Genomic DNA, 26,639 nt, shown 5'->3' on the forward strand with positions numbered 1-26,639 from the left:
CCTAGACTTTCTAAAATACCATCTACGTATATTTCAAAATAATAACTTTATTCATAAATTAAATCTAAAATAAATAAATTAATTTCTTGATTGATAAATATTTATACTACTACGTATAAATTGCCATACAAGTGAACTGTCAAAAGTGTGAAGTGCAAAGGGAGCTGTCCATCCAAAATTCATACAAAACTGGCAAATGCGCAGTTTCAATAGTAATTAATAAATTCTATTTTTTTTAAGATTTCACAAACTATTAGAAAAATACATGTAATCAGTAAAGTCGTTCTCAAGTTATGGCAATGACCAAAGAAATATATATTGAAAATAACTTTCCACATAAAAAAATTGGCCATTTGAAAATCGTTTGATAAAAAAGCCGTTTTATTTTTGATTTTTCTAAATTATTCAATATAAGGCGCCGCAAAATTTATTATACCTTATTGATAATAATAAAACAATATAAAAATTAATAGTTTAATTTTAACAATTTATCCTCAGTTACAGATAACATACATCACAGATAGACTACTATTTTCACTGGTCTTATATGTTTATAATTACCATAATATGATAACCTAAAAATAAAATGGAAAAATATACTTTAGAAATTGAACAAAGCTATTCAAAGGCCTCTATAATCGAATTATAAACTAAATTAAGTACAGGATGCATCCTTATCCGTTAAATTCCTACTGAATGATGCTTACGGAAGGAATATGATAATTGATCAATTTCCTACAAACACATTAACGTTAAAGGATGTTACTACATCAAGGATCTACCCTCCAGCAATTCGAATTATTAATTTGCAGAAATCCTGTGCACAATTAATGCTAATATTTCGCTGAATACATGTGATAGGAAAAGTTGTATTAAAGGAAGAAGATAGTTATGCTAAACAGTAACAATTCTACACCAACTTTAGAAAACATTGTTTATTATTTTTACTGAATCTCATCAGGTTAATTGCTCACTAATGAAATACGTGTATTTCTCTTTCTGGTCACGTAGGCATGCTGCTAGGAGTCTTCTGTTGGAATGTTTTAGCTTCTAACACAGAAGTCTCATGAATAAATAGTAAATAATAATATTAATACATTGAATACGAATTATAAAAGCATGTTTGTTATTACATTATGATTACGTTATTTATTATTCACCCCTTTAAAGCTTTCACAACTTTATCCAATCACCCTGTAAATCCAGTTTCATTTTATAATTTACATATTTTTTATCATTACATTATACTATCTAATTGACAAATACATGCAATATTGATAAATTTTTATTTGTTGTACCTTTGAAATGATTAAAAACTGTAGAAACAACATTGATTAGTAACAGGTTTTTAGAAAAAGAGTAACAGCGATATGCTTGAAGGCGCAGTCATAAATAAAGGGTCACGACAAAAGTCCTGGGATCATAGCAAAGTCGTTAAGCGCGCGGAGATGAATGTATATCGGCACGGAGTGGACGGGTGCGGGGAGGCAGGAACAAAGCCCAGGGCATCGACCTACCGCGGACCGCACTTACTACAAGCTGCTTTTATAACAATAACCAACTTATGAGTTCACGCAATAAAGCTAGTTCATATATTTCTATTGTGCTTGAACAAAGTACAATTTAAATTAACATTTGAATATAAATAGAATAAATCGTTTAATTTCTGCAAATACATATTAAAAATTCTTTATTCGAGTTAGCATTTTCAGGCTGAATTGTCAATAATTTTATAAAAATATCAATGTAGTAATCCAAAGGATCACAAAAGTTTTTTCTCGTAGATCACTTTCAAAATTTTCAAGATTAGAGAACACGTCGATGAACAATGATGTAAGTGTAAAAAAGAGTTTTTCATTAGTTGAACATAGGAAGTACTTTATAAATTTAACAAAAAATTTACTCAAGAATAGCCGTTAATAAAAAAAACACTATTGAACAACAGCTCTATTGGTAAAATAAAGTTACACTAATTACATTCACTCAAATAACACAAATTAAAAATAAACAATATCGTATTTATCGTCTTTTAGCAACAGTCTCGGAACAACAATGAAATTATTGTAGCCATTTAAACATTTTATAACAATGTTACAAATTTGTAATGGAACTAAAATTGTATAACCGTGTTAACAAAAGCATTTTACAAGAACGTTTCACGCAGAGAGCAAAATATTTTTAAATTATCAACGGCTTTATAAAGGTTCAAAAATGTCGTAAGAATTCTGAGCAGACAATAGAACATTGTAAACTTCCTAAGATAAGATGATCGGCTTAGACGACTAATAATCTTACTAGAGAATATAAAACAGAAAACTATAGGTATAGAACAATACAAGAAATTTAGAAAAGTATAGTCGTTGCTCATATCGTTCGTCAATTCTAACATAAGTACTTTAGTTTTGACGGGATGATCGGTTATAGGTGTAAAAGCTATAAACTTTTTACACCTATTTCCAACCATCCTGTGTAAAGTAATCATACTGAAATATGTTTATCCACATCAAATTTTTTTAAACTATTTTATACGACAATAATGTGATAACAAAGATTTCTAGCATAAATTGTTAATTAGTTTATATGTACTTAGAATCCACTAAGCTCATTAGTTACTAAAAAGCTAACAATCACTTACTTACACTATTTACAATCACCCTATAGAAGGTGATCTATCGAAAACTTAATTGGAATGATACAGGTCAATAACTTCTGGCAGTATATAAATTGCACGGACAGATATTAAACAACAATTAATTTTAATATGCTATATTATTATTACGTTGTTTATTTTTTCTGAAACCATTTATTATTGGATATGGTGTACGATATATGTGTATTAATAGCAAAAGGTAAAGGTTAATTGTTGAAATAGAAAAAAATAGCCATCAAATAGCGACATTTAAAATATTAAGTCATTCAAAATAAACTAAACAGTTGCATGCTATCATACCGGCGTTAAAATAATACAAAAAGTGTGCATCGATATTTGCTTAGGTGCACGTAATTTGAACTATACGGAACAATGCGGAGTCTTCTATCATTCGGAATCATTATATTTTTTTCGTTTTTAACATAATCAACTCTATCACCTTGTAATAGAATCTTAATTAAATGCTTAAGTTAATTTTGTCCGCATTTAACAATTTAGCAATATTTTTGAAACGTCTAAAGAAATTGTAGGTTTGGCTTCACATTTGCAGAGTTACAGTTTTAACTGCGTAGATCACACTAGATTATTAAAATTTCATAAAGTTTATGTCGCGTTGGTTATTTGGTTCATGTAACTGTGTTACATTGAGTGTATTTATTTAAAACAAAATGAATTTCCCTCCTGCTGAAAATAATATTCTTCTGAACAATCTCCCTAAGCCTGACATAGAAATGTACGTATTGTCTTACCACAAAATAAAACACATTATTTTAATTTTTGATTATCTTTTTGTCAGAGATTCTAATGAAATATCCGAAGCTATTTTCATAAGGTGCGAGTTGTTATATTAGCTCGGGAATTCATTTGGCCAGAGGTTAGTGATGATTTAGTCTAGAAAGTTTATAGCAGTGAATATTAACTCAAATGATGGATTTAAACTGCTTTTTTATTAAAAGCTTTATACAGGTGAATATATCGCTAATTTATCAGGTGAAAAAGTTTTATAACTTTTACACCTGTTACCAATAACCTCATAAGTGATTACTATGAAATATGTTACATTGATTAACTTTTCCTAACGTAATACAACAGGCCAATAATTTCTGCCAGTTCAATGACTGCAGAGACAGGAATTAAACAACAATTAATTAAAATATGTAGTAATCTGAATTGTAAAAATGCTTTTCCTTACTATATATGTCGTTATGATATTATTTCTGAAACCATTGATTTTCGGATAGGTTATATGATATGTTGACAGCAAATAGTAAAGTTTATTTCCTGTCAATGAATGAAAACCAAAAAGCAGCATTGCTTTTGGACATATCACCTTAATACCTAAAGCCAATCACCCCGATATTAGTGGCTAGACAAATGTTTTAAAATATCTCGTTTTGAATAAATATTGCATTTGGGGTCATCTTGAGTAATGAATATATCATTAGTAGTGCAATTTAAATGAATAATAGAAAATCAATTGGCAGTAGAAATCAGCATCGTGTTGTCACGCTCCAAAACGGCCTCCAATAAGACCTAGTTTTAATACCAATATTAAATTGTTTATTCTTTTTTGTACAGAGAAAACATTGTTAAACAAATATGTACTTACATTTAATAGAGTGAACAGACGTAGTCAGCATTGATCTAAATAGCTGCAAGACTTAAATTTGCTTACACGATTATTTCACCAACACGCCTTACGCCTTTCGAGTTGAAATTATTCAAAAACTATTTATTTCTTTTTCAGAGGCGAAAAGCTGTATGTAACGGCAGATAAACGGGGAGAGAAAGGTGGATGTAAGAGACCCTTGTGCTGGACATTACTCGGGCTCGTTGTTGCCGCTGTCGTCGCTCTAATAGTGCTGGCAGCAAGTAAATATGTTTTTTTTAATTTTAACCTTTTTAATTAATGTCAGATAATAGTGATTAACAATGTATCAATGGAAACTCGACAAATACTGTATAACATTTATCATCATAAATCATGAGTCTCATCAATATCATCATCGTTTCGATAAGACGTCCACGGACACAGGTTTCCGTTATGAATTTTTAACAGGACTGATTGGAAGCGACATGTATCCATACACATACGGCGACCGAATTATAATATAATATACCATTATTTTAGGGTTGCTAAAAATTAAATATTTAATTCAATATTCATGTTTCGTGCTTCCAGCTGGAATACTTTTCACTAACTCTCCCACGCCTCTCGAACCATACAATGCATCCGTGAGTTCAGCGCGTGCTTTGGGCGGAATCACCCATACAACGAGCAACGACCAAGAACACGATCACACTCAAGACCATAACGACCACGATCATGTCCATGACAACGGACATAACCATAGCAACAGTCACGATAACGATTCGAACACTGAAAGCGGCGAGCGTGACCAGACCACCGAACACGCCAACAATCAAGAGCAAGAGAATAGCCAAGAAGATATAAGTCGTGAAGTGAACCAAGAGGTCGCTCATACTCAGGAACAGACTACAGCTCCCACTTCAGGTCAACACGGGCCCCAAATGCAAAACGATGAAGGCATCTATCATTCTACAGTGTCCGATGAATTCAACGACTCAATGTTTGGTAAATTAAATCATACAACTTAAATTAAGATCTTACATTTAATAACAAAATTTCTGATTCCGTAATCTCATCTTTCACAATGATTTACTGTACTTAGTAACATTAACAAATATTCCATCACCATCACTTCAGCCATTAGACGCCCAATGTTGGATACAGGCCTCTCTCATAGATTTCTATGATTGCCCTATAGACTGGCCGGCGAGAAGCGGAAATATAGCGCCTGCCGAAGAAATATTTAATTAAATGAAATTGTTAAAATAATAATTCGTCATAAAATTATCAAGTCTAGTTTTAAAGAACAAAATATTCGTATTAATATATTCATATTTTTGAACAGTTTACATCATTTATAATTATCGCTAATATACGTCATAAAAAGAATGCCAAAGATCATATATTGATCAAAACAAGAATCAAATTTGTCTCTTTATAGGATCTTAATTTAAAAACAAAAAAAACATTAAAGTAATGCGCCCGATTTGAGAAAAGCCTAGATCATACTCAGTTCTAATAAAGTAGCTGAAACAATTTATACCCGAACTTAAAACTATAGTATTATCACCTAAAAAATCTTTCAGTTATACGATAATCCGATCATAGAAAAAGTACTCAGAAAAGCATGCGAATAGAAAATTAAACCTATTTTATGGCTTTCGGTATTCAGTTTAACGTAAAAACAGATTCAGTTTAACGAAAAAACACTTCTTGCTTCTTTTACAGTACCACGGACATTGGAAGGAGAATTGAAAATAGACAATGAAGAATTTATGGCAACACTTGCAGACCCTGAAAGTGATGATTATCGAGATTTTGTAACTGCATTCAGCGATGCTCTAAAGCAAGCATTATTTGATAGAAACACTATGGAGTACAAAGAGAATGATATCGTCCTTGAAGTAATTAAAATAAGGTAGAATTTATTTCTTTAATTCTCTTTTTAATAATTTTCCTATTTTTATTATTATATCTTACAAACTATGACATGAAATTTTATTACAAATTACTTTTCTTTCTTTACAGGAAAGGCTCAATAATTGTAACTTACAGAATACACTGGGATCCGAAATACAATTCCCAAACATCAGAAAATCTTCTTACAACGAACACTTTACAGACAAATCTTAATAACTACTTAGCGAAAAACAATAGAATGATAAGTATCTACCACATTGCAGAAGATAAAATGACCACCAGACAAGTTTTAGACATATGTCAAATAAACAATAATGATTGTGAATATGGTTGCGAGTTCGACAAAAGGACCTTAGATTTTACATGTACATGCCCACATGGACAAATATTAGATATGAAACAACCCAAGAAATGTATGTTATTATTAGATAACACGGAACAAATGAAGAACACATCTCTTTTTACATCAGACCTTAATACAGCTTCAATGAACCCTGTTTCTGACGAAGAAAAGTCTAACACTGAGTCTATCTATGTACTAGAAAAGGAGAATAGACATAATACATATAATGCTATGCAAACAGTTCCAATGAGTTCTGAAATAACAACAGAAAGTGATGCAGATGTCAACTTTTCACATATTTTCGGTAATTCTGTAAATGAAAATGAAAAACATGTAACGGAATTGCCCAAACACACAGAATCCAGCGAGGATCAAAACGAGATTACTTTACATAACATTAATATACTACAACCCAAAACTGAAACAACATCGGAAACGTCCTATAGAACCATACAACCCAGTCCCGAACCGGAACCAACATCTGAACCCCAACCTGAAACAAAATCAACCATAACGTTTGATAGTGACGAAGATAAAACTCTAAACAAACATGAAGGTGCCGATGAACAAACCCCCGATTCAAAACATATGATGCCATTTATTCCAGTTACTACAACAGATTCAGAAACTTTATCGAAAACACAACCTACACCTGAACCACAGCCTTCATCAGAATCGCAAGCAACTCTTGAACCACAACCCTTACCAGAACCACAACCAACGGCAGAACCTCAACCAACGGCGGAACCTCAACCAACGGCAGAACCAGAACCTATACTTGAACCACAAGCCAAGCCTGAAACACAACCCACACTTGAAGCACAACCCGCACCTGAACCAGAACCGACACATACAACGCAGTCGACCTATGGAACGCAGCCTTCTGAAAAACCAACAATGCATCAGTCTACTGAATCCGAAACACATGGCTCCAGGATTGAAATGTCCGCAGAAACATCTAAAACCAAAAATATCATTGACTTGGACGACATCGATAATTTTACCACTACGGAATCGCCTATTGCTGTAACTGAAGGTAAATATGACTCAAAATCGCATTATAATTTTGACTCTCAAATTGAAATTACGACAATGCTACCTTCCGAATCAGATATTAGTCAACCTGAAAGCATAACTGAAAAAAATCTTCAGAATAACAATGATAAAACTACTACGGAAAATGATTGGCTTGAGGATTCGACTGAAAAATCCCAAATACATACAATTGAAATTAATAATCCTCAGGATAATGCGGTGTTAGATCAAAACATAGATAACAATAATAATCAGGCTACTGCTGAAAGATCTTCAAAGGCATTTGATAATGAATTTTTTGTAGATGAAACAACTCGTCAAGTTCTAACAGCACAAAACGCACACAAAACAGAAGAAAATATGACAAGCGACGAGTTGCTCGAAAATACAAAACAGAACGAAGCACCGCTATTAAAAGAAACTGCAAATGAAGACAGTCCAACCACGACTGTAGTGTCAATATCACAATTATTCTTTGGAAAAAAACCTGAAGACCTATCTACAATTAACCCCTTGCCAGATACAACAACAATGTCAATATTGACAGGCATTGAAGAGAGTCGACATTTTTTTAATAACGGTTCTATAGATAAGAACGTAAACTTTGAAAGTAAAGAACCTCAAAGTCAAATATCACTGTACGAAAAACCATCATTAAATTCAACAATTTCTGAAAACACTGAATCTACTACTCCAATTATAGAACAAATAACGGAATATTCTATTGCAAAACAAACTAAAGAATTAAGTATAGATAAAAACTTAATGACAGTTTTACAAAACGCCAATGACACACAATCAAATGATTCAAATACGGGTCATCAGATGACAGAAAAAGATTTAGTTGAGGGGGATATAACTTTCGATGCTATTAATAAATTGTATAATCGATCATCTAAGTCCTTTGTAGATCAGAATCAAAATATAGAATCGGGAACGGAAACAAACGAAGCGTTCAAAGAAACATCAGAAACTACAACCAGTTCCGATTGGTTATCAGAAACAGTTACGGAAATCAATTATCAGGATATAATAAATGAAAATAAACATAGCGAAACAACTGCAGCCCCTGTAACTAAAATTGATGAAATAATGAGTCGTGGCATGAATAAAGACGATTTTGAACCAGATTACTTAAATATGGGTCCCAATACCACTAAAGGCATAGAACATGATATTCCTCAATATGGTATGCTCCACGATTATGATAACGAAGAGATGGTAATTAAAAGAGTGAAAAACGAACCTGGAATGATGACTGATGAAATTACTACAGCTAATCCCATGCAAACTTTTAATAACAGTAAGACGGATGATAACATAATTCTTAAACCTACAACAGAAATAAATAAAATGCTTGATGCTACTACTGTAAGTGAATACATTTACAAAATGTCATTGAATGATTCTAATAATAACCCTAATTTAATATTAAATACAATAAACGATACACATTCCGTGCCGCAAGTTTGGGAAAATCCGGATGATGATATAAACCTAACTATCAAAGAGCTTCCAAAGCCAATGGAAAAAGAATCAGTAACAGAAACTCCCTCAACTGTTTTCCCTACAATGATGACAATAAACGAGCAAAAAAATAATCCAGAAACGATAGATACTTTAGAGTCTAACATTAAAAAAGATAATATCTCTGGCGGAAATTTAAATGTTAATATTTATGAAATATCTAATCATAACAACAATAATAGTATAGAAAAACCCATCAATCATCAATCGGCTGAGTATGATGACCATGAAACAGAAATGAATCCGTTCCTGCCAGAAATTGAAAATAACAAAAGTCTAGTAAGGAAACTTCAGGAAGGACATGACCTAGAACCGACTAACGTTAATGAAACCCAAAATGAAAACATGGAGGAATCTAATCATGGTAAGGATGGAGGCTTGTCGTCTATTAACCAAACGGAAGTTTTAATGAATGACACTAATTCATCGGACGAAAAAAATACTCATTTAAAGGCTGTAGATAACGACGCCATTCTTAAAGAACTTTTTATGTATCATAATGTCTCTTCTAATGAGGAAGAATCAAACATGTCACAGGAAATAAATAGAGAGGCGGACACCACCACATCGCCTTTTGATCAATTAGATGATGATACTAAAGAATCTTCTGATCTTTTGGTCGACACATTACCAATTTCAACATTTTTACTGGACACCGATGATTTAGACAGTACCAAAGATCCTATTGAGCGGGAAAATATGAAACATGGACTTAATAATTTTGAAACTTCGATGGTGCCAATGACATCGTCTGAAATAACTACAGAAAGTAAAACAAAAATAAGTAACGATAACGAATTGCTTAGTGTAGTACCTATAGAACAAGAAAAGTATGATGGACAAGAAAATCAAAAAAACTCCTACGACAGCGAAAACATGTCTGAATTTAATCAAATTAGTGATATACCTAAAAAAAGTGATAAAAGGACAGTAGAATCAACCAACATCAACTCTCTTTTTAACAATGAAGCATAGTGCATGTTTGGTTTAAGTAATATGTCATACGGAATATGTTTGTACATGACTCCACTTCCTGTGATTCGGTTGGACAATAAATAAACTAACAAACTTAGAGTACCAATGTCATTGTATTCAATTAGTAATTAATACATGTAAAAACTTTCAAGGTCTTTTTCCTTTGCATCAGGTCAATTTTAAAAATTCAACTTCCTATAAATTTTTAATTACATGTAATCGTTTATTCCATTAGACTAGTCAAAATAAGTCGTGACAGAGATCATGATAAACTTAGATAATTTATTGTTTCATGTAGTGCTTATGCGCCACCAAAAATTGTCCTTTTTCTTTCTATGACATAAATTTTCTCAGAAATACTTTATTGCATTCTATTATATTGTTACCATAGATAAATGTATATTATAATTAATCCAATTTATTTTTGGATTATAGATTAAAATTAATAATCTGCAATTGATAATGTTTTTTTCTTCTTCCAAGGATGGTATACTACTATGCCTAGATGTGATAAATGGAGATAAATTATATTGTAATATTCCATTCGTACATAGAGATCCCGAACTTAGTGATATTTAGTAGAAGTAATGTCTGATTGTAAAATAATAATTATTGTAGATCTTGTTAACTAAGATATATTTTGTATAATATGGTTGATATTGTAAAGAATTATGTTGTAAATAAATTTAAAGTTAATACTTATTATCTGCGTTTTTTGTAATAAAACCCAAAATTTTGATTGAAATAATGTATATTTTGTATAAATCTCATTTATTACAATCTATAAACACATGCCAGCTTCTTTGGGCTGTGGAGTTATTTCCTCCATCTCTTGGCTTGATATTTGTGATTCATCAAGGAGCATTTTCGCACATAAACAATCATCACCTATCATTCCATTTCCACTAACTATACATGTACCTAAAACTGCTTTACAACTATTATAAGGTACATTTTGAATTTCAGTACAGCAAATTTTTGTTGCAAGTTTTCTTGCAGAATTAGTAATATCTTTAGATTTAGCTATACCTTCCAGATCTTCATCGATTGTATTGATTATCTTAATAGTTCCATTAACCCCATATTCATATTTTGGTTTGCAGTCATTTCTAAAATTACCTTTCAACCTTTTCTGGTTAGTTTCTTTGTTGTAGCTTACATGTTTTTCTTCAGAAATTCCCGTTGAACAAACACAATCTTTACATGTTAAATTTGATGTATTGTCTTCTTTTTTGGTATCAACTTGTGTTTTAATACTTTGAGCTGTATTTTCTTCTCTCCTTGTACTACATTCATTGTCAGTTTTAGCCATTTGATCACAAAGACAATTTTCATTTCCCTTTGTGTCTCCTGTAACTAGACATTTACCCAAAATAGATCTACATGTACTAATATATTCTTCTGTTCCATTAAAATCGTGAATCAGGTCTTCTTTTTCACTCTCTTCCTCTTTACCTTCACCTAAAGCAATATTTGAAAATGATTCTTTGGTCATGTCCTTAGATATAAAAGTATTTTTAATGCAATTATGTTCTTCTATAATCGAAAACAATAGCCCACATGATGAACATGGCAAACCTGTGCAAAGAGAAACATGAAAATAAACTAAAATTAAAAAATTAAAGACTAATCTGAAGTGCCAAAATTTATTAACAACAACTACATAATTGTTGTTGTCTTGTAAAAAGTTAAAATAATTACCCAAAGAGCAGTTTGAATAGATTATACAAAATTAAGCCTAAAGGGAGTTAAGATCTTTTATTAAGTTTGCAAAACGGGTAGGAGACTGCATAGTGCTACATATTAAAAAAAAATATTTAAAAAAAATTACCTCCAGATAAAGATTTATTAGAATTTGAATCATGCTTTTTAGTATCTTCCAAAACATTTTCTGAAAATTAACAAAACATAAGTATGAAGATTTCATATTAAAGAAATAAACATTACTAAATATATATTAACTTACTGTGCTGTTCATAGTGTCTCTTCCGAGCATACTCAGATTTAAATTTTTTCTTACAATTGATCATCCCACAAGACAACCATTTATTAGGTTCATGTGTAATAAGGTGAACCTTTAAATTATGTAATTGAATAAATCCTGAAAAGTGGTAATCACTATTTAAAGATTGTTTTTTGAGTATAGTTTGTTCACATTTGATTATTATGAGATGAGACAATGGACCAGTAACTAAAACATAGGATGTCTACCCAAAAGGTTCACAGATACTTATTAAGGTTATTTCAAGATGATAGATACATGCTGTTACCTATAGATCTTATTGGAAATATATGGGAAGGCTTATGTCCCGCAGTGCATTTCCTTCAAATGAAATTATTATAATGATATACGTGGTAAATGATACAAACTACAAAAATATTAGGACTTCTGAAATAAACCTAACATTAAATAAAGAATTTTGAAGAGACAGAAGCAGGTGATAATATAAAGATGCAAGATTAAGCAAAATGATGGATGTGCTAAATATTTGTTTCCCACTTGACAAATATTTAGTTATGGTAATCCATAATACCACAGCTTTTCTATCAATCATTTTTTAACAATTTTTACTTCAGACACTTTAGCTATTGATAGAATGATAATGGTTTTATCTGCAAATAAATGCTCACATTAGAGAGTATGATGAAGCTATCCGAATAATGATTATCATACCTTTTCCACATATATCACAGAAGTGTTGAATACTCTTAGTATGTGTCATCTCATGATATTTCAGATGGTGGGAAAAGTTGAACATTTTATTACAATTACTGAAACTACATGAATATCTTCTTTCCGACTTTGGCTTATGAATGAATGCATGGATACGGAGTGCTTGGTCGCTACTGAACTGGGAATCACACACTGGACAGATGTGGGTACCTGAGGCGCAAAAGTAACATTTATTGTAGTAAAAAGCATTTATTTATTTCACACAAAAATTCACCAACTGCAGTATTTGTTTTTGTCAATAATTACAACTTCTATGGAGTTTGCATTTATCTGCTTCATCACTTGATTTTGGGTCAAGATTGATTGATATAACACCTGTGTGTAATACCCATTTGCATGAATGTCTAGCTAACGGCTTTACTAGTAACTAGGTGATACAGAGAATATATAGGCATAGTCAAGATAACTTTATATCTCACCTTTCCTCAAACATTACATATTGTATAACCATTGAAAATTAACAAAATTATTGAAATAATAAATTAATAAGACACATCATGTGCCAATGTGATAGTTCAAAACTAATATTATATATGATTTTGCTACTGACCAGAAAGTCTTTTTATTTTTAACCTGTTTGTGTAATGACCTATGATACATTATTACCATGCTTTGATATACCATTCTCTTTTTAGATATGATAAACGATATTTTTATTTTAGTTAGCATGTCACATATTTTTATGGATTTTGTTGGTACTCCACTTGATTCTTTAAAATCGCACAAATTATTCAATCCACAATTTTTTTTTTTAAATACTAAGTTTTTAGTTAAGTTTTTTAAATATAGAGATACATGTACCTAATTAACAAGTACAAAAGTATTATGATATAAAAATATAAAACTTTATTCAAAAATTCATTCTAGATTAAAAATCTTCAATAGTTACCTTCATGAGCATATTTCATATGTCGTTTAAGCAGTACTTCATCTTTAAATTTGTGTCCACATTCTTCACATTTAACACTTCCTGTTCTTTCATGTTGTTTTTTGTGTCGCCTTAAAGCTGAGCTGAAAATAGTAATAAAATAAATTATTAAACTTGCATCCTGTAGGGTATAATATTACACACAAGATTATATACACAAAAATTTTAGATATAAAATGAAAAATAACAATGTTCAATCGAAAAACATGTTAGGTATATATATATGGTAGGTATAGGTATATATATATATACAAATGAATACAAAAATATCAACATACATATACGAGAATTTCTTGTCGCACTTATCGCAACTAAATTTCGTCAGATGGCTTTGTTCATGTCTTTTACGTTCACTCTCATACTTAAAAACTTTCTTACAGTAAATACATTCAATCATATTAAATATTTTAGCTATCCGCAGGCTTCAAATTCAAAATATGACTGTGACCGGGGCAGAAATGCAAACAAAGTTTTATTATTTTTTAACATCAAAAAGTAAAAAAAAATACTTTTAGACTACCACAACACTTAAAAATCGTGTAAACTAAATCTTAAATGAGATTTAAAATTAAGCTAATATTTTTTCATGTCATATACACAAAAGCACTTAACTGTCATAGACGTCTCATGATAACAATTCAAGAAGCTGATAAGAAAACCACAATTCCATTTTATGTACCAAGCCACTTATGCGAAAAAGATTTTTTTTTAATTCATATGAAATATTTTGAAAATCAATTATTACAAAGGAAAAACATTTTAATTTTAAATTTAAATTTCCTCCTTTTAAAAATTTTACCAGCATTATAAAACAGTTATAAAAATAAATCTGCATCGGAAACATCAATAACGATCTTTTACAATTTGAAACCTGATATGGTTATTTAAACGAATTTCATCGGCTGTTATGTATACGAAACCTTCTACCCAAACTGGGAACCTCTAATATTACTAATTTGCAAGTCCTTCGACTATTGCCAAGAATGAAAATTTTTAAAAGCTAAAACTTTGATTCAACGAAAATAATAAATCATACATGATATTTAGCACAATCTATAGATCGAACAGTATTAATAACATTCTACACAACCTTTAGGTAAGGAGGACTATTTAGCGCACGGTCAAAAATGAAATCGAAACGAGGGACTATTGTTAAATCTCCAAAGCATATGCGCGTAACAAATATTTGTTACCAAAAAAATATTCCTTTTCTAAGTCTTAATGTATTCATTAACCACGCGTAAAGAATAAAATAATTTATTATAGTTTTTAGGGCATATTATTATAATGAAGTTATAAACATGACGCTCATAAAAACGTAGTCTCTCCTGTGATTTTAACCTCGTTTTAATAAACTTTAGACTAATAAACTTTAAACTCTAGACTAGAAAACAACAGTGCAATTTTTTTGATACACACACAAAGCAGAAAAGCCTGCCACGGAAAATCTTACTTAAAATAATGCTAGAACTTACTGGCAAAAAATTGTACCTCCTGAATCCATTAGTTTAGGAAATAAAAACGCTTTTGCAAACTAGCAAATATCCATTCACACTTTCAGTTTAACCAATTATTTTAATAAAATACCAAAATATTATTCGTAGGTAAAATTCAGATAAAAACCAAATTGATATTTATATAAATTCATGCAAAGTGTATAAAGTTATGCATACATTTCTCTTGAAATGATTTTTATAGTAAAAGCATTTTAATTTATATTCTGTTTGTAATTTTTTTTTATTGTAATATTCTCTTCTCAACACAAACTATTTAATAACTACCGGTACAACCCTAAATAATAATAATAATTATTAGACATAATGTCTAGTAACTTTTTGTAATCCTAGCTGTTCTCATATAAGGATCGATTATTTTCCATAATATCATTAAAATTGTCGATTTGGCATCACCATGTTATCACTGACTATTATACGTCATTTTCCAACAGACGTAAATGTCAAAACAAAGTTTTTTGCTTATAAATAGTTTTGTTATTTTCGCTTTTGTAAATTTACTGTATGATTTGGATTTACGTTAACGTCCTTAAAGTAATTAAAAGTACACAAAAAAAATTTCCTTCCAAAAGAGGTTAAAAAATGTTTCTTAAAAAAAATATTCACATAACCTTACGTAAGTTCTGTCGCTACAAAATAATGTCGCAAGAAAAAAAAAAAGCAGAGTTATCATTTCACAGTATAAGATCGCAAGCGGTGGTACGTTACTACGAGAAGAACTGGTTTACGAAAACTTTACTCATGAGAATATTTTTTCGCGAATAATACACAATAATTATTAATGATGGAAGAATGGGTTAAGATCACATTGATCCTTTGCGCTTTTGGCACTTTAAGAGAAATCCGACCATCGGAGCCTTTTGTGACCGAATTTTTATTGGGAGAGTGGAGAAACATTACTGAACATCAGTTAAATCAAGAAGTTTATCCTGTCGGAACTTATTCCTATTTAGCGCAATTAATTTTGGTATTTTTAATAACCGATTTCTTAAGATTCAAACCCGTTATCATAATATCAGGTCAGTAAATAAAAAAATATGTTTTATAATTATAAATAATAGATTAAAAATATGATTGATTTAAGATTCAAATAAAGTTTTTTAAATTAACGTAAAAAGTATTCATGAAAAGTCAGACGCTTTTTTAAAATTATCTATTTTCTATAAATCTATAATTTCTAAAAGTACTATATGAATATCTCATACTTGGTGACATAAAGTGTTTATAATGATTACACTCTTTGTTACAAAACTGTAATATTTTATTACAATTTTTTTTTAAACTTAACGCAACTAGTTTTCCATAAATAGGAGGCCCTATAAAAATTTATGAGAAAGGCCTGTATCAGCTGTAAACATCCTACAGCCGTTGTAATGATTATGATTTGTAGCTTACTTATCTTATTGCTTTAGAATAAATAAAAAAATTAGCAGAAAAATAGGCTTAAGCTTTATTACAGCACATTATCAGTTACTTATTTCATAAAATTTCACAGGAATAATTTACCTGAATTAAAAAGAAAATAATTCTTGAATAAATTGTTTATTATTTTGAAGCTTTTAAAGTTTTTACTCCTATTTCCAATCACTGTATGAAATTGTAACTATAGAAATGAGACCAGAGAGTAACATTGTTGGCAGTATGGTCTGCAGATAGTTAACAATAGATAATTTTAATATGTAGTAATCTAAATTTAAGAATTCTTTGTCTTAATATAATATCATTAACATATTTTTATTTCTTAAACCACATTACAATAAATAAAAGTAAACAAGCATTCACTCATTTAAAGCCTTTGCACCCAAAACCAACCATCCTGTGTACATAATGTTACAACATGTTATCTTTACATATAAACAATTTACAGGTCTTAGTGGTATATCTGTTTATGCTGTGCTATTGTGGACAGAGAGTCTACAATGGCTACAAGTTTCTCAATTTCTCTATGGAATGTATATGGCAACGGAGGTGGCATATTTAACATACATTTATGCAAAGGTAAATAAAACAAACTGACATTTCTTCACCTTAAGAGACAGATAACATGTGTATATTTGTACAGCTATTTACATGTCTTTTAGTTGCTTTTATAACTAGAATAATTTGTTATTTTTAGTTAAATATTTATATATTCTTAAAATAGACTTTTTATTTATTTGTATGAAAATTTACAAACATACAAATCAAAATCAATAATTGCAAATTTAAGCATTTGATAACCTTTTTACAATAATTAATAATGCAACATAGGCATCAAAATTTAAAATCAAAATATAAATACAATAGACAAGCTGTAGTACCATATTTTGATTTTAAAACAGATTACAGCCTATGGTACAGTATGGTAACTTTTATAGGAACTTTTACAGATATTGTTATTATTTTGTGCCTCAATACAAATATTACAAACTTATGTTTGTAATATGCCAAAACAAATGTAACATGATGATTACTTCCTTCTTTATATAATTCACTATCATAATATTTACTTCAAAAATATGCAAATGTGTTGCACTTTCTTGTCACAGCATTACAAAATGATAAGATACATTTTAATTAGAACAAAAAATACAAGGACAAAGTCTGTGAAACCATTAATTTTCATAAAATTACCAAAATATCTTTATTTACTCTCTCCCTGTTATAAACAGCTATTGGATAACCATTCATATTTTCTTAAAAATAAAGTGTTGGCTTAATATGGAAAGGAGTTTCAAATCCAGAAAACCTGAGATGCTTAGAAGCGTAGTTCGAAATATTGCTCATCTGGTCCAGAGGGCCTAAGGATTCTCAAGTTGTGACCACGAGCTTATAGACGCATGAACCAACGACATCGCCAAGGCCGCGTAAAGTAGCTGGATGCGGGCAGCGTGAGACGAGTCAGCGCCGCGATCTTTGGGGGAGACCTATGAACTTACAGTAGTTGTATATCGGCTGACATGTTGATGATGGTGATGGTTGTAGCTCCTTCCATTATTTTCTATTTAACACGTTCCGTGCCACAGCAATTTTTGAAGACTTTTCATTCAGGCCGCGAGGGTATACGACCCAAACTTTAAAAATAAAAATCGTTTAAGACGTACGCATTACACTTTTCAATACTGCAAAGCTATAATTAGCGGGAAAAATTATAAATTTTAATATGCATTACGTACACGCGTACGTGATGCCAAGTTTTCTATATTTCACCCTGCAATAAATTTTTTAAGAATCTCTTGTTTGTCAATGAGAATAGCAAATGGCATATACGGAAAGTGCAGCGGGGGACGTATACGCCCCACATGGCATGGAATGCGTTAAAAATCATTATAAAAATATACATCCATTTATAGATCTGTAAAAGTGTACATGAAGTATAGATAAATATGTTTTGTAGGTGGATTCTGCAAAATATGCTCTAGTGTCTTCATACACCAGGATAGCATCACTTACGGGAAGATTCCTTTCCGGTGTTAGCTCTCAGCTGCTGATACATTTTGAGCTCATGGATTATCGAGACCTCAATTATATTACATTCACAGGTATTTTTTATTTAATATTAATTTAAACAATTTCATTATTATTAATTATTAAATATAACGGCACTGAAACATGTTTACTTCGGCTTTTATTGGCAAGCTCGCAGTAACTCAACGAGTCATGGTTCTCTATGCTTTGGATTTCTTTATGTATTCGTATCAGACATAAAGAGATTTATAGACAGACAAAAGTAAGCGATATAGCCGACAGACAACAGACAGACAGGTAGCAGCTGAAGCCTTAAGGTTCTGGAATGGAGACTACGAACCGGTCAATACAGACTAGGACATCCACCCACAAACAGCCAGCCAACCACAAAATAGCCAGCCGACATTATTAAGATCTTCGGAAGTCCCTAAATGGAGTCTGCGTCCATCTCTATTAACACATTCCATGCCATGTGGGGCGTATTCGACCCCCGCTGCACTGTCCGTTCATGCCATTCGCAGTTCTCATTGAAAAACAAAGGATTCTTAAAAAATGGATTGTAGGGTCGAATACAGATAACTTCACATCACGTATGCGCGTAAGTAATGTATATTAAATTTTATAATTCACTAATTATAGCTTTGCAGTATTGAAAAAGTGTAAAGCATACATCTTAAACGACTTTTTTAATTTTAAAAGCCTGACTTATACACCCTACGCGGTCTGAATGCAAAATCTTCAAAAATTGCCGTGGCATGGAACGTGTTAAAAATACATGACATGATTAACGAGGTTGAAGTAGAAGAATTTTATTTTTCGTTAATTTATATGTATGTGATGATCTTGGCATACAATCAAATCATTACTAACTAGAAAGTAAAGTTAGTAATTATACAGGTTGACCTATTACAGGAATACTTTCGAACGCAACGGTTGTTTCTAAAGTTTTGATTGGTTTCGTGGCGTGATAATGCCATCCGACAATGATATTACATTACATTACTAACGCAAACGAACTGTATGATAGGAGAAGACAATTTTGTATAGAATTGTATCTCAAAAAAAATCACAAACGACTAAAACACAGTAGGGTACCATTGTGATAGAAACTCTTACTATCAAACGTTTCTGTTTGCAATTAGGCATTTATAGTTTCCAGGGTTCCCCTCGATCGTTTGGGTCCTTGCGAATTCACTTGGGATTCCGTAAGGTCTTGCACGTTCCCAAAGCTGGGCGAACTTTTGGTTTTGAGATATTCACTCTACCGTGAAACAAAAGTCTATCCAAAGCGTTAAGTTGTGCCGCTTTCATGGAATTGACCCACGATTTAAGAACTTATGTTGGATGTGTGCCTTTCCGAGCTATGTTAAGTACTTTGCAGTACTTGTATACACATTTTTTTTGGTAAGGGCGCAGGTGGCGTTAAGTTTAAACCGCCTTTATAGGAAGCCAAGCTTGACGATCAGCGCCACTACTACTATATTACCAAATTTGGATACTGCCGATCTTTTAGGTCGCTGGGTGGACGCACCAAGGAATAACGCATGGGCTCCAATAGGGAATCTCGCCTTGAACTGTTTCTCAGAACACGTTTACTATTTCGACACCAAGGAGGGACCGAAAGGGCCGAACCTCGACTTCATCATTATCATGATCAGCTGATGCATTGCCGCTGCGAAGCATAGACCTTCTTTAAAGATCGCCACAATGACCCGCAAAATTCTCGACTAACTTTACTACACTTTGGAATGTGGCGAAGAAAAATTAACCCTTTTAGTCCCGGAGCCGATATTATGAGAATTAAAAAATATAGTTTTTCATTTTAACTACATGGAAGACGACTTAATATGGAGGTACCGAAATCTAACATAAACACCGATGGTGGCCGCTTCTGCGATATCCAAGCTGCGGACTCATTTGCTGTGGCTCTTATCTAACCTTTTCGAGATATACTTCATAATAATTGGTCCATATAAAATTATGATGAAAAGATGACTTTTTGTATATGCAAATACGTTGTGTAAGAGACAACTCAACATTTACCATTTTTATGAAAATTAATATCCTTTTTATTTATAGTTTTTAATGAGTAGGGAAAAACTAGTCAATTTTTGTTTTCTACTTCATCCAAAGTATATATAGCTTTTTGAATCATGTAAATATTGTTTCTTCTTAGGTTTTTATGCCCAAATTCCTAAACCCTAGTGAAACTGCGAAATTCGGCCGGTTATTCACGCGTAGGCACATCTTTTCCGCCGAGCACTAAAAAGGTTAAGACATATCTACATAAATGAGTTATGGTAGTAAAATTTTGATAACAGTGATTTCGCTATTCATGCACTAATCACTGCTTCGGTTTTTATTTGCATGTATCTCGGTCGTTAATAAAACCTTAATGTAGATAATGAAAAGTGTCACGTGCTCGTTCAAGTCCAATTGACTCGATTGTCAATGGGCCGCACTCGATGAATTCAATTAAAGGCGCCACTGTGACGTCATCCGCAATAACCAAACAAGGAACTTCGCTATTCTGTAATAAATCGCGCAAGTATAGGCTTCCATTCATAAATAAAAGATTATGAAGCCAGCTTTGGTAACCATCAATCTCTATACAAAGATTGGTTATAATTGTATAAACTTTAAAGTAGTAAATATCAGGGAGACCGGAAAGTGATGTCACTTTCTTAAATTAAATTCACACGACTCCTTTTTAACAAGTTTTTATTTTTAATCAACAATATATTTACCTGCGTTATCAACAACCTTTTGCAACCAAGTACACAAATTTTCAATGCCAGAGCGGTAAAAATAAAACGGTTTTTCTGTAAAATATGTCGACCGAAACGACTTTACTTTCCCGTCCCCCGAATATATAGCAAACTGACAAAATCAATGGTTCCTGAAATAAATAACGTAATGGTAATATAGACTGAAAAAAAATTCAACATTCGGATTACTGCATATTAAATTTATGTATTATTTACCATTTGTCCCTGCAGATTCGGTAATCAGACTTGTAATATTAGAAGTTATTGGCCTGTCGCATTCCGATGGAAAAATAAATTAATGTGACCATTGTAATGATCACTTTATACCGGGATGATTGGAAATACACGTTGAAGCTTTATGTTAAGACATGAGCTATGCGTATACCTGCAATCACCCTTAAACGACGTGTTGAGATTTATATTTCCGACTAAAGATTTTTCTGGTGTGCCAAATCAAATGCCGGGTACAATACTAGTTTAAAACCAACTAGGTTATTGAAATCCATGGCGAGATCTACGTTAAATCGAATTTGTAAAGTATTCGAAAAATAATTTTATTTAAAATAGTCTGGACTAATTTACTTAAAATTTTAATGTCTCACATGCCTCCTTATCTTAGAGTATTAAACTAAGCATTTGTACACACGTACATATATTAAACATACACGTATATGTATTTGTCAGACAATTAGCTATGCAATTACCACATTAAAGTTTTTAATACCTACTCCGAAACTCTATTGAAGTTCGACAGGGAAATAACTTCTGACAGTACAGCCTGCATGGATAATTAACAAATAATAATAATAAACAATAGTTAATTTTAATACATCTATTCGAATTTTGAAAACCCTTTTTTACTCTATTATCATTAACGATTATTTTGGATAAGATAAACCTGATGGGCTTGTATATTTACAACACAAAAATACTTTAACATTTCAGCCCAAATCCTGGCTTCGTTCTGGGCTTTCTGGTTGCCTTCAGTTCCCTACGGCATATACTTCCATCGTAGATCCAACAGCAATTCGGTAACAGCTGACGTCATAGCGATAAAAGACAATCCATTAGGTGCTATAAAATTAGAAAAGGTACGTATATTTATCTTTTTTAATATCAAAAGTTTGTTTTTAATTTAAAAGTGTTCGTCGGAGTTACATCTATTAATTCCCCCATTTTCTGCCATCGGTAGGTGCCACAGATACACAACATCCGTACATGATTAAAATCCATTCGACAAGCACTAAATGTCTTGAAACTACTTTTATAATGCGAACAGCCAAAATATGGACCTCACCAGCGTCGTTTCCAGCTAATTATAACTTGGGAGTCTTCAAGTCAAGACTGTATAGCGGGGGTGGTCAAGGTTTTTGATAATGCGAGTCATTTTTCGAAATTTGAAATTTTTTCGAGCCGCAATTCAATACGCATTTAAAACTCGCAAAAGAATGTTTTTTTTACAAAATCATATTTGTTCAAATTATCCAAACAAAAGTACAAAATATATGTGTTGAAGTTAGATATAATGGCACACGTATACGACAGCACTCCTAATAATACTTAAGATGCCGTTTAATCAATTATGATCGATATTTAGATTTCACTAATTTTATGGTGGAATAATAATAAATATTCACACCAGTAATTTGTTTCGATTTCCCAGGAACTGACGTAGGTAATATAAATTTAAATACTGAAACAACTAGACAAATAAGCAGAGCCAATAATAATCGTTCAAACAGCAGCAGTTTGGCCACCCCTGGTGTATAGGTTTTATTTTCAGTAAGACTAGAGAGTTCCTGGTCAATCGCTGTACATCGAACATTACTTGACCAAGAGATTTGATTTAAATGTTACTTAGCTAACTGACACTACACACGTTCTAGCGTTCGCTACGGTCAAATGTAGGCGAGGCGTCTACGTTAATAGCACGCCACGCCCGCTCAGCATACAGCCGGCCTACGGTGCTGGCGTGGTCTGCCCTCTACGCCGTAGCACTGGCCCTGTTCGTTCAAGCACAAACCTATGTACAACTCCTGTGGAAGTACATCCAAGAAGAAAGCGATTCACCCGTGAGTTAAATGATTAATTTAATATTTCAGACAAATTCTAGCGGTCTTACGCTGTTATAAAGACAATTTAATATTAACCAGTATAATGAGGAGACTCATAGAAATGTCGCGGATGTTCCTCAAAGGTTTGTCCGTTTAAAGTGTTCGGGCTTTGGAGCTAAAAGATACTAGAGTGTCGAACACGAGCCAGTGAACCCGGACTATGTAAGCCAAAATCATTGGTTGAAATTTCACTTATGGTTTTGTTAATATCTATTTATATTTTTTTATCCTTCTGTGTATATTAACATAGGTAACTATGTCTTAAAAGTCGAAAATAGATATGTACTTAGCTAAATTTAAATTACCTTTACAGCTTAAAAATGCAATAACATTTATCTAATATGTATGCGATTATCAAGCTATTATCCGCTGTTATCTGTTTCTATAAGATTACCTTATCACATATCTCGCAATGAAATTCCATATCCATCTTCTCTTCGTATCATGATCACTCGAGGTTTATTTTAATGCAAATTTCCTTGAAATCTCAGATCATATAAATGTCTTAATTACCTTCAATTTAAAAGTTGCTATTCAAAACATAAAGACGAGAATGAAATCTAGTCGACTAGAGTAATTAATAATCTTGATATAAATTTAAAAATTGTAAGGTTCTTACACTTACTTGAAAGATTCTTAGTGGTTGATAACTAAATATTTTTTCCAGTCGTTATAAACAAAAATTTAATTTAGGGGTCAATTAAATTTACGTCGTTTAATTATACTTTAATGGAATCAGGCGTTACTTTGCGGAAGTCCATCCTAAGTAAGAAAAGGACCAATATTTAGCCACTTCCGCACATGCAGTGGTAGTCGTGCAACAAAGTGCACTGCCCGCCAGCCCGCTGATAAATGCGTATGCGGCAAACAATGCGAATCACACAACCGCCACCACCAAACTACTCAACACGTGTTTCACCCCTCCACGGGGCATCTTCAGGAGTTATGTTTAATTATACCAATTTTTTATTTAAATCTTTCAGGATTCTGTATATACAAGTAATGCTATGTTTATCATGCTTTAATAAACTTGTTAGAGAAATGACATCTTTTCAGTAGGACATTGTTGTACTTTTAAAAACCTTGTCTTTTTAGAAATTATAGAAAACAAATTGGTAAATGTAATAATAAAAAACTAAAGAAAGGATTTTGCAAGTGATAAGTTATGGATCTAAGATTGGAACAGAAATGGAGTCCTCCTGAAATTATAACTTCAGACATGCTAGTTTAACATAACACATTTGCATGACACTTTTGCACACTTGGCAATTTGTTGAAATCATTTGCAGGTGGCATACAATGGAGCGGTGGAAGCCATACAGACACTTCTTGGAGCTTTCGGTGCCTTTCTGACTTCGTATTTCGCCAGGGGAGTGCTTCCTGCACCAATAATGGCAATACAGGGTGTTGCTGTGTTCTTGGCCACTGTAATACCTAACGTGTTCGTGTCTTACGCGGGCTATGTAGTTATGGGAATGCTGTACCATTTCACCATCACAATGGCCAGGTATGAGTTAAAAAATAGTCGGTCTGTGATCCACACTCTAGAAAAGTTAAGCCTCCGACGGCCATCTGTTCAATGTGCTGTGGTCTGCCCACTGCCACTTCTTGTTTAAATTAACATTTTTAGCTCCTTGTACCGTAAATTCTAAAAAAAACGACTTATCTATAAAAACATTCTAATAATAATTTTTCAAAGAGTACAGAATTTAAATGTTACCCTTTTTATTCTATTTTTAGCAATGTTTATATTTCCTTCAGTTTTTGTTTACAAATTTTAATGTTTTTTGTTTTTCAACAGTGCTAAAATTGCCAGTCAACTAAGCGACGAAAGCTGCTTCGGTTTAATATTTGGTATAAACACCCTTATTGGAACGGGATTGCAGTCTATATTGACTGCAATACTCATTCAAGGCCTGCATCTACCAATAACTTCACAATACTATTCTCTTAGTGGGCTGTTCTTACTGGCAGCTTCATGCTGGATTCTTGTATGGGCTGTAAAGAATTGTGCACAAAAGAAAAGTATTCAAATCAGTATGGAGAAGTAAATAATAAGCAATAGAATGGATCATAAATAATAATTGTAATAATAATGACAAAGGTATATTGTAGAAACTTCTGGCCCATTTATAATTATACCAAATAATTACAGAATTAGTGAACTCCACACAAACACAATATAATTTCTCAACTGTCTCAAAGATTTGTGAAGTACCTACCCCTTACAAGAGAAAAAAATATCAATTTGTTTGTTGACTAGACCTAGAAAATAGCGGTATTTAAAAAAAACACCCACGAAAGCAGTACTCCCTCAGAACCAAAGTTCTTAATGAAATTTTTAACATTTTAATGCAATAAAAAATTTTGATGTCCAATGGAATTGAAATGGAAATAAACAATGGATGTATTGTTACATTTTATTAAATGATAATTCTCTTTCCTGTATGTAATGCTAGTACTTAATAAAATAGGGAAGTAGAAATAACGTCAAACATTTGGAATTTGTTAATAGAAATTTTAAAAAATGATTAGAACAAACCATTCCTTTGTAATTTTTTAATGAACTTAGAGTATTTTTAGTAAGTATTAAGTGCCATTATTGTTTAATAATCTGCCATTTTATTTTACACCTATTCCACATAGAAAACCTGTAGCTAATGTGTGAAATAAGCAAAAATATTGTAATCTCTCATTTTTAGTATCTTATATTGACAAAATGAACCTAATATTTATGGTAAAGCGAATACTAAGGAGTACCAACATGCTGCTCTTTAAGTTTTTATATTTGGCTTTGTAATATCTTGAATTCAATATTCAGAACAATGTACTTTTTATGACAATTATTGATAAGTGCTATCACCAATTATTTCTTATTTTTTAACAGACTTCGAAACCTAAAACAAACTAACTACTGGACATTAATAAATATTTATGACAATTATCACAAAATTGTTATTTTAAAACTGTTTTTAAAGCTGGTGCTGTGATGAGAGGTTTATAGAATGTATTTATATTTATGGATTTGGCAAAAGAGTTATTATAAAATTTATTAAATAATTCAAAACCACAAATTGTTTTATTCAAAAGAAT

At 31.7% G+C, this 26,639-nt stretch overlaps 3 protein-coding genes across 4 annotated transcripts in view; 2 read left to right on the plus strand and 1 right to left on the minus strand.

Annotated features, from left to right (window-relative positions):
- The window catches only part of LOC137929409 (uro-adherence factor A-like), a 71,467-nt gene extending 60,765 nt beyond the window's left edge, over positions 1-10,702 (plus strand). The window contains exons 4-7 of the mRNA XM_068772340.1: positions 4,398-4,522; positions 4,833-5,246; positions 5,970-6,159; positions 6,270-10,702. Of these exons, the coding sequence (XP_068628441.1) occupies positions 4,398-4,522; positions 4,833-5,246; positions 5,970-6,159; positions 6,270-10,041 (4,501 nt within the window). The 3' untranslated portion in view covers positions 10,042-10,702. The remainder of the gene's footprint in view (positions 1-4,397; positions 4,523-4,832; positions 5,247-5,969; positions 6,160-6,269) is intronic.
- Positions 10,703-10,809: 107 nt separating this feature from the next.
- LOC137929704 (zinc finger protein 366-like) lies at positions 10,810-14,304 on the minus strand. 2 transcript variants are annotated; one of them, XM_068772767.1, is made up of 6 exons: positions 13,982-14,304; positions 13,665-13,786; positions 12,716-12,925; positions 12,008-12,142; positions 11,873-11,932; positions 10,810-11,502 (listed from the first exon to the last, which is right to left on the minus strand). In XM_068772767.1, the coding sequence occupies exons 1-6, from the start codon at positions 14,098-14,100 to the stop codon at positions 10,823-10,825; spliced, it is 1,326 nt and encodes a 441-aa protein (XP_068628868.1). In that variant the 5' UTR covers positions 14,101-14,304; the 3' UTR covers positions 10,810-10,822. The 2 variants fall into 2 exon arrangements, with proteins under 2 accessions (XP_068628868.1, XP_068628867.1); XM_068772766.1 differs by having other exon boundaries at positions 10,810-11,619.
- Positions 14,305-15,672: 1,368 nt separating this feature from the next.
- On the plus strand, positions 15,673-26,594 carry LOC137929445 (thiamine transporter 1-like). Its single transcript, XM_068772395.1, has 7 exons — positions 15,673-16,236; positions 17,085-17,215; positions 18,594-18,738; positions 22,378-22,523; positions 23,319-23,504; positions 24,836-25,053; positions 25,348-26,594. Exons 1-7 carry the CDS (start codon positions 15,999-16,001, stop codon positions 25,595-25,597), a joined length of 1,314 nt encoding a protein of 437 aa, XP_068628496.1. The 5' UTR covers positions 15,673-15,998; the 3' UTR covers positions 25,598-26,594.
- The last annotated feature ends 45 nt before the right edge of the window (positions 26,595-26,639 follow it).

Source organism: Battus philenor, unplaced genomic scaffold (genome assembly GCF_028537555.1).
Source record: "Battus philenor isolate CCGP_79_NKW_IND1 unplaced genomic scaffold, ilBatPhil1.0.hap1 SCAF_5, whole genome shotgun sequence".
NCBI classification, from domain to species: Eukaryota; Metazoa; Arthropoda; class Insecta; order Lepidoptera; family Papilionidae; genus Battus; species Battus philenor.

Excerpts from the sequence above, each read along its gene's own strand:
- LOC137929445 (XM_068772395.1), top strand. The coding sequence starts at position 15,999 with ATGATGGAAGAATGGGTTAAGATCACATTGATCCTTTGCGCTTTTGGC. Across the intron at positions 22,524-23,318 it reads GTGCTATAAAATTAGAAAAG|CGTTCGCTACGGTCAAATGT; the intron begins GTACGTATATTT and ends CACACGTTCTAG. Across the intron at positions 25,054-25,347 it reads TTCACCATCACAATGGCCAG|TGCTAAAATTGCCAGTCAAC; the intron begins GTATGAGTTAAA and ends GTTTTTCAACAG.
- LOC137929704 (XM_068772766.1), bottom strand. The coding sequence starts at position 14,100 with ATGATTGAATGTATTTACTGTAAGAAAGTTTTTAAGTATGAGAGTGAA. Across the intron at positions 11,933-12,007 it reads GAGACACTATGAACAGCACA|AAAATGTTTTGGAAGATACT; the intron begins GTAAGTTAATAT and ends GTTAATTTTCAG. Across the intron at positions 11,620-11,872 it reads TAATAAATCTTTATCTGGAG|GTTTGCCATGTTCATCATGT; the intron begins GTAATTTTTTTT and ends CTCTTTGCACAG.